Raw genomic sequence first — 9,641 nt, 5'->3', positions numbered from 1 at the left:
CTCTATCTCTTTTTCTGTTTATTCCTTTACGGATAAGGCAACTTTTGGGGCATCACAGAAGACTATCCAACCTCCTCTTATAATTCTTGCGCCCATATACATCTGCAACAAGTATTAATTACATCAAAATGAGTAAGCTCGTTTACTTGTATATCACACACTGGGATCTCTAGTGGGCGGGGCTAACTTTCTCCCAGCCAATGGTAAACGGCCTTCTCCACGCCCCGTAGTCACGATGTGAGTGGGTTCCCCACAAATATAATATGAATTGAAGCATTTTTATACTATTTCTTTTTACAATAGATTTAGTTTACTAAGCATAATGTTTTTTGAAAGTACTGGAGGTTTGGTGTTTATAATATTGCCTTTGTTTTTCTTATAGTTGAGAACGAGAGGAAAGATCATAGCGCACACTACCGTATAGTTCCTTCCAGCGGTGCACAAGGGTCATTTTCTGAATCGATTATAATTGCTAATATATTTATCAGCCCCGATGGTGACATTTAAACCCGACATATATCGAATCGTGAAGAGGGGCATGTGATGATCCCGCTTGAAATAGAGAGTATGTATGATATATACAGTTTTTTCTCTATATAAGATTGTTTAGATATACCCCCCGCTGGCTAATGGCATCTCTCCCTCTCTCTCTCTCACCGCACAAGCCAACCCAATATGGTTCAGAGTTGACCACGTAAGAAGAGAGATGCTCTCAGTTTCTTTTGGGCCTTTGGTTTGTGAAGTTATACGCATAATTTTTTTTCCCAGGGGCACACCGAGTGAATTTTAGCGACTTTTATCTATAGAGGAAGGATAAATTTAGCAAGATTCCTTTAAGGTAGAAAAAAAAAAAGCTATTTTTTTTTCTTCTAAGGCCATCATCTAAGATGGCCAGCAGCAACAACAGAGACGCAGAGAGATCGACAGAAAAGGATTCCGGTATGTTTATTTTTATTATTATTTTTTTTTTTTTTTTTGTATGAGGGAAATGGATGGCAGATGGGTTTGTTTACATTATTCAAATGCATGTGCATCTATCAATGGACCTTTGAAAATTGCCTTTTGGAGAAAATTATCTTCGGGATATTTTTAGCCCGATGTTCACATTGAATAATAATAAATTAGACAAAATTAGATATACTAAATATAAAGAAAAGATAACTTCGCTATTCGCGCTGGTGTTTATAACAGGTGTCAATCCCTCCCACAGGTTTGTTGACACCTCCGCCCACACCGACAAGCCCATGTGGTTTCCAGTTCCCCGGATTGGGCGGCTTAGACCGCGGGTCGTCGGCCTTCACTCCCTGGGTTCCGAGGGGCCCTTCGCTGCTGCCCATGTTCCCGCCCTTCCCAATCCTGCCCGCCATGGCCTCCGTCGCAGCAGCTGCAGCCGGTGCCAAACAACCTCTGCCTTCAGGGATGGATCCCCGACTGCTGGGGATGCTGCAGAACGGATCTTTAGGGCAGCTGCCCTGGGCGGCAGCCGCAGCCTTAGGAGCCAGTGATATCACCCTTAACCGCCTGCTGTTGACGCCCGGAGGGCGGCTTAGCCGCCCCAAGAAAAGATACATCTGTAAGTTCTGCCAAAGGGAGTTCACCAAGAGCTACAACCTGTTGATCCACGAGAGGACCCACACCGACGAGAGGCCCTTCCCTTGCGACGTCTGCGGGAAGGCCTTCAGGAGGCAGGACCATCTGAGGGACCACAAGTTCATCCACAGCAAGGAGAAGCCCTTCAAGTGCGGCGTCTGCAACAAGGGCTTCTGCCAAGCCAGGACTCTGGCCGTGCATAAAGCCCAACACGCACACGACGCCCTCCCGCCTACCAGTCAGTCCGATACGCCCTCGCCTACTCTAGTCTCCACGCCGCCCATCCTCCCGCCCTTGCCCTCGAGAACATCGGCGGACGACCTCCGGCGTTCGTCTTCCTTCTCCTCGTCCCTCTCATCCATCTCCTCCTTCTTCAGGGCATCATCGCTCACCAACAGCTTGTTGAATACGCCCACTCTCCCGAAGGACGTGACCTTAATCCCTCTGTATAATAATTTCCCCCTGAAAAAAGAGACCCCGGCGGGCTTGCAGTCCCGGAAGCACCAGCTCGATTGCCAGGTCTATCCTGCGGCCAAAAAAGCCCTGCTCCTGACGGAGGCGGAGGAGGACTCGGGGAAGAAGAGAAAAGGATTCTCAATTGAGGATATCATGAAATAATGTGTGAATTTTATGTGTTATTTTTCTTATAAAAAAAAAAGATATATCTTTATGTATCCCACCGTCGTCAATTTCAGATTTATGTGCAAGAGTTATCTCTCTCTCTCTCTCTCTCTCTCTCTCTCTCTCTCTCTCTCTCTCTCTCTCTCTCTCTCTCGCCGTTGTATAAGTCTTCCCATTTCTGTAAACATCTGAAGATTATTATTATTATTATTATTATTATTATTATTATTATTATTCTTTGCCTGTCTTCTCTTCATAAAGATGACGATAGTGATTTTTATTTTACGTAATTTCCGCTCCTTTTGTAAAAAATAATTGTTATTTGAATGTACAAATAAAATATTTTCGTTAAGAATTGTGCATATTATTTACCATACTTTTGTATATGAATATTTGATAATATTAGGATGGTATAGCCGTTATTTTAATTGGATTCATTCAACATGTTCAAGTTGTTATTATTATTATTATTATTATTATTATTATTATTATTATTATTATTATTATTATTGTTGACATAATTAAAAAATAGAGAAATGTTTTTAAATAATCACAGAACTTACTATAATGAATATGTTGTAACAAATAATATTTGTTATTCTCTGCTTGTTCCTTTGGAATATGAAGAGTTGAATTTCCAATTAATTGAAAGCAACGCTTTTCTCCGAATTACTCTTTTAATGTTGTTACTCTTCCTAAAATATTCTATTTTCCTTTTTTCCTTTCCTCACTGGGTTATTTTCCCTGTTGGAGCCCTTGGGCTTATAGCATCCTGCTTTTCCAACTAGGGTTTTAGCTTAGCAAGTAATAATAATAATAATAATAATAGGCCATAGTTCCCGATCTTTGAGCTAAGCTCGATGTTGTCAGATTAATTTGAGGAAATGAATTTTGAAGTGGAATACACGAAAATATGGCTATTTCAAATTATAATTACTCGGGATATGGATAAGAATGAGAAAAAAAAAATTGTTAAATTTAAAACTTTGTTAATAAGGAAATTGATTTTAAAAGACTAGGTTACTTTCTTCACTTTGACGTTCAAGGCACGGGACATAATACATTAGCATTCCTTAAGGAGATGATGAATGGAGAAGTATTGATTTGAAAGCTCAAGATAGAGACGACTGGCGAAATGTAACAGAGGCCCTTTGCGTCAATAGGTGTAGGAGGAGACGATGTAGATTATATTTAATATGAAATGACAGTTACATTAGAAATTGCTCCAGTAGCCACAAGGAAAATTACTTTCTGTATAAAAAACTAATTCTGACAAATCAAATCTCTTTCGTCTGGAGTTAATTATAGTCATTAAGGACAGTCCAGAGTCAAACCATTGTTCTCTAGTCTTGGGTAGTGCCATAGCCTCTGTACCATGGTCTTCCACTGTCTTGGGTTGGAGTCCTCTTGCTTGAGGGCACACTATTCTATATAATTTCTATTCCTCTTATTTTGTTAAAGTTTTTGTAGTTTATATAGGAGATATTTATTTTAATGTTACTGTTTTTAATATTTTATTTTTCCCTGTTTTCTTTCCTCACTGGGCTATTTTCCCTGATGGAGCCCCTGGGCTTATAGCATCCTGCTTTTCCAACTAGGGTTGTAGCTTAGCAAGTAATAATGATAATAATAGATATTGTTATATGTCATATCCAACCTTTTTCTACTTGACAAAAATTTTCATCTATAAAATCCAATAAGTTTCTTGAGTAACATTTTCATTTCTTTGTGATTTATTTTAGAAATATTCTTAATTTGCATCTTTATTTTCAATTTGTATTCATAATTATTTTCTTAAAAAAATTATATTCATAATTATTTTCTTAAGAAAATTATATTCCTAATTATTTTGTTAAATAAAATTTATATTCAGAATCATTCCTTAACTATCATTTATATTCTTGAATACTTGATTAAGTAACATTTATATTCATGATTATATCCTTGATAACATTTATATTCTTCGTCATTTCCTTAAGTATCATATTCATAATTATTTCCTTATTTTTTATTAACATTTATATTCATGATTATTTCCTCGATAACATTTATATTCTTAGTCATTTCCTTAAGTATCATATACATAATTATTTCCTTATTTCTTATCAACATTTATATTCATGATTATTTCCTCGATAACATTTATATTCTTAGTCATTTCCTTGGGTATTATATTCATAATTATTTACTTAATAACATTTATATTCTTAATCATTTCCTTAAGTATCATATTCATAATTATTTCCTTATTCCTTAGTAACCTTTATATTCATTATTATTCCCTTGATAACATTTATATTCTTCGTCATTTCCCTAATTATTATATTCATAATTATTTCCTTATTCCTTAGTAACATTTATATTCATGATTATTTCCTTGATAACATTTATATTCTTTGTCATATCCTTAAGTATTATATTCATAATTATTTCATTATTCCTTAGTAATATTTATATTCAATATTATTTCCTTGATAACATAATGTTCTTAGTCATTTCCTTAAGTATTATATTCATAATTTTTTCATTATTCCTTAGTCACATTTATATTCTTAGTCATTTCCTTAAGTATCATATTCATAGTTATTTCATTATTTTTTATTAACATTTATATTCATGATTATATCCTCTATAACATCTATATTCTTAGTCATTTCCTTAAGTATTATATTCACAACAGCATCAAGAACTTCATTGGATATAGGCAATACATGAATATGAATATGTAAATTATGATAACTGATAATCATAAGATGTAGTATCAAAATCCATAAATTAATTATGTTCGATTTCGTAGCTCGTAGCTATAATGGGAGAAAGGGTAAAATCTAATTGGTAAAACCCATGAACTTCATGATAGCGATGTTGCTTAGTTTTAATTGTTAGATTGAAAAAAAAAGGCTTACTTAATTTGTATAAGAATCAAAGCTAAAACATGTATAGATGTAATCTGCCCAGTTTGAAATGTAAGCTGTTGTTATTATTATTATTATTATTATTATTATTATTATTATTATTATTATTACTTGCTAAGCTCCAACCCTAGTTGGAAAAGCAAGATGCTATAAGCCCAGGGGCTCCAACAGGGAAAATAGCCTAGTGAGGAAAGGAATCAAAGAAGAATAATATGTTTTAAGAACAATGACATTTAAATATTTCCTATATAAACTATGAAAAATTTAACAAAACAAGAGGAAGAGAAACGAGATAGAATAGTGTGCCCGAGTGTACCCTCAAGCAAGAGAACTCCAACCCAAGACAGTGGAAGACCATGGTACAGAGGCTATGGCACTATCCAAGACTAGAGAACAATGGTTTGATTTTGGAGTGTCCTTCTCCTAGAAGAGCTGCTTACCATAGCTAAAGAGTCTCTTCTACCCTTACCGAGAAGAAAGTAGCCACTGGACAATTACAGTGCAGTAGTTATCCACTTTGGTGAAGAAGAATTGTTTGGTAATCTCAGTGTTGTCAGGTGTATGAGGACAGAGGAGAATCTGTAAAGAATATGTCAGACTATTCAGTGTATATGTAGGCAAAGGGAAAGTGAGCCGTAACTAGAGAGAAGGATCCAATGCAGTACTATCTGTTCTACACTTTTAGATAAAAATAATTCAAATGGAATATACATACAGTATTAATTATATCTAGATTAAATACAAATATTAAGTAAATATTTTAAGGTTAAGTGGATAAATTAATGACCTTTTAATTAAATGCAAATATTAAATTTACACCCCTGTTGGAATGGGAAAAACATATTTTATTTTACCTCCTAAGAACGAATTTAGTCGCTATACGTCTATGAACTAATTGAATTTAATAAGAGATTCAAATTCAGTAAGAGTATCATTTGACTTTTATATTCTAAAATGAATTCTAACGCAGGATAGATGTTATTTGAGTGAATTAAGATGCGTGATGAGAATACTTTATTCTTGGGTGGGTTTATTTTGAAACGGTGAGGAAGTCGTGGTAGACTGAACAACATAAATAGTGGTATATATATATATATATATATATATATATATATATATATATATATATATAATATATATATGTATATATATATATATATATATTCTATATACATATATATATATATATATATATATATATATATATATTCTATATACATATTTATATATGTGTACATATATATATATATGTATATATATGTGTGTCCGTATATATATATATATATATAGGTTGGCCTGGGCACCAGCCGCCCGTTGAGATACTACCGCTAGAGAGTTATGGGGTCCTTTGACGGGCCAGACAGTACTACATAGGACCCTTCTCTCTGGTTACGGTTCTTTCCCTTTGCCTACACAGACACCGAATAGTCTGGCCTATCCTTTAAAGATTCTCCTCTGTCCTCATACACCTGACAACACTGTGATTACTAGACAATTCTTCTTCACCCAAGGGGTTAATTACTGCACTCTAATTGTTCAGTGGCTACTTTCCTCTTGGTAAGGGTAGAAGAGACTCTTTAGCTATGGTAAGCAGCTCTTCTAGGAGAAGGACACTCCAAAATCAAACCATTGTTCTCTATTCTTGGGTAGTGCCATAGCCTCTGTACCATGGTCTTACACTGCCTTGGGTTAGAGTTCTCTTGCTTGAGGGTACACTTGGGCACACTTTTCTATCTAGTTTCTCTTCCTCTTGTTCTGTTAAAGTTTTTATAGTTTAAATAGGAAATATTTATTTTAATATTGTTACTATTCCTAAAATGTTCTATTTTTCCTTATTTCCTTTCCTCACTGGGCTATTTTCCCTGTTGGGGCCCCTGGGCTTATAGCATCCTGCTTTTCCAACTAGGGTTGTAGCTTAGCATTTAATAATAATAATAATAATATATAATGTATATATATATATATATATATATATATATATATATATATATATATACATATATATATACATATACACATGTATATATATACATATATATATGTGTTAATATATATGTATATATATATATATATATATATATATATATATATATATATATATATATATATATATATATATTCGTAAACATCAACATCATCATCATCATCGGCCGTAGCTAGTCCGCTGCAAAATAAAGGCTTCAGACATGTCCTTCCACTTATGTCTGTTTATGGTATTGCTGCGTCAGTCAGTACCCGCAAACTTTCATAGTTCGTCAATCCAACGTCTTCTCTTCCTTCCCCTACTTCAATCTCTAGGGACCCGTTCTGTTATTCTTAATGTCCATCTATTATCTGTCATTCTCATTGTATGTCCTGCCCATGTCCATTTCTTATTCTTACATGTAGTTAGAATATCCTCTACTTTAGTTTGCTCTCGTATCCATGTTTCTCTTTTTCTGTCTCTTAGTGTTATTCCCATCATTATTCATTCCATTGCATATATATATACATATATATATATATATATATATACATATATATATATATATATATATATATATATATATATTTATATATATATACATATATATATTTATATATATACATACAGTATATATATATATATATATATATATATATTGTATATATTTATATATATATATATTGTATATATATATATATATATATATATATATATATATATATTTAAATATATAGACTCTGTGTATATATATATATATATATATATATATATATATATATATATATATATATATATATATATATATATACATTATATGTATGTGTGTATGTATAAACATTGCAATCTTTGTTGACAAATTTTTCTTATGAGCCAATTTCCCTTATTGGAATATATTTATAAGTAGGCCTACAGTATTTTATCGTCCAACATTATGCCTTTTTCTGCTAAGGAAAGTAGTTCTAAATTGAAAACGAACCGATATCTGCCCTTGTCCCGTTCACACTTGAAGTTAAGGTTTCATGGATGAAACCCCTATCCACTAAAACTTCCACAAAATGTTTTATATATTGACACTGAAGTCTTATCAGTACCCCGTCGAGTCCCCCCTATCACGCATGCGCTTTCGTGTCTTTTGAATATTAAATCAGAAGGCATTTTTGCTAAGGGTTAGAATTGGTAATGTCACTGATGTGTTTATGTGAAAGAGGTAGGCTATAGGTTGTATCGTTTACAATACTGTTTTTGACCTTATTCATTATGTCATAGTTGTTATGGAATTAGTTTTATATATATATATATATATATATATATATATATATATATATACATACATATATATATATATATATACATATATATATATATATATATATATATATATATATATATATATATATTCAAATAAGCCATATATATTTTTGATACATTAATGTCTGGATTCTCTTAACGACCTCGGGGCTCTGATCCCGAGGTCGTTAATAGAATCCAGACATTAATGTATCAAAAATATATGTGGTTTTTTTTAATATAAAAAAAAACACGTCTAAATGTGCAAAATTTATCATATATATATATATATATATATATATATATATATATATATATATATATATATATATATACCAATAGATTGCAAAGTCTAGTCGTTGATGGGGACCAAACTACTGAATACAGGGCTATCATCTTTGGTTTTCCAGAATATAGTGTTTTTACTCCACTACTGATCATATTATATATGAAGGCGATGTAGATTGGCCTTAGAATAAGCTGGTTACCTTTGTAGACACAGTTTTTATAGATTCATAATCTCCTTTCAATTTCTTTTTCCCTGTTGGAGACCTTGGGCTTATAGCATCTTGCTTTTCCAAATAGGGTTGTAGCTTGGCGCAATGTAATTGTTCAGTGGCTACTTTCTTCTTGGTAAGGGTAGAAGAGACTCTTTAGCTATGGTAAGCAGCTCTTCTAGGAGAAGGACACTCCAAAATCAAACCATAGTGTCATAGCCTCTGTACCATGGTCTTCCACTGTCTTGGGTTAGAATTCTCTTGCTTGAGGGTACACTTGGGCACACTGTTCTATCTAGTTTCTCTTCTTGTTTTGTTGAAGTTTTTATTGTCTATATAGGAAATTCTTAAAATATTTTATTTTTCCTCGTTTCCTTTTCTCACTGGGCTATTTTCCCTGTTGGGTCCCCTGGGCTTATAGCATCCTGCTTTTCCAACTAGGGTTGTAGCTTAGCAAGAAATAATAATAGGCTTGGTTGCTGATTTCCTTAACTGTGATTTAGCAAAGAATATTATAGAGTGTAAATAACTGAATTTAAAAAAACTCAAAGCATGAGTTTATCTTTAAATATTTTTGACCAGATATCTTCGTTGTACGAGTATTCTTAGCACCATGGACACCATTCAGAATTACAAACCCGCTTTTTTGACTGCAAATTCAAATTTAGAAAGTAAATCGGGTTCATATCAGTTTTAAAAAATCATATTTGGAATGATTTTACTTATTTTTACTTTTTTATAATTTTTATTTTTATGTTTATTCCC

General features: G+C 33.0%; 1 protein-coding gene across 1 annotated transcript; it reads left to right on the top strand.

Annotated features, from left to right (window-relative positions):
• Nucleotides 1-692: 692 nt before the first annotated feature.
• On the top strand, nucleotides 693-2,368 carry LOC137628366 (zinc finger protein 865-like). Its single transcript, XM_068359519.1, has 2 exons — nucleotides 693-939; nucleotides 1,211-2,368. The coding sequence occupies exons 1-2, from the start codon at nucleotides 888-890 to the stop codon at nucleotides 2,206-2,208; spliced, it is 1,050 nt and encodes a 349-aa protein (XP_068215620.1). The 5' UTR covers nucleotides 693-887; the 3' UTR covers nucleotides 2,209-2,368.
• The last annotated feature ends 7,273 nt before the right edge of the window (nucleotides 2,369-9,641 follow it).

This window comes from Palaemon carinicauda, chromosome 36 (genome assembly GCF_036898095.1).
Source record: "Palaemon carinicauda isolate YSFRI2023 chromosome 36, ASM3689809v2, whole genome shotgun sequence".
In the NCBI taxonomy this organism is placed as follows: Eukaryota; Metazoa; Arthropoda; class Malacostraca; order Decapoda; family Palaemonidae; genus Palaemon; species Palaemon carinicauda.
Note: the sequence above shows the minus strand (reverse complement) of the source record. Positions and strands in the feature narration are given on the sequence as shown.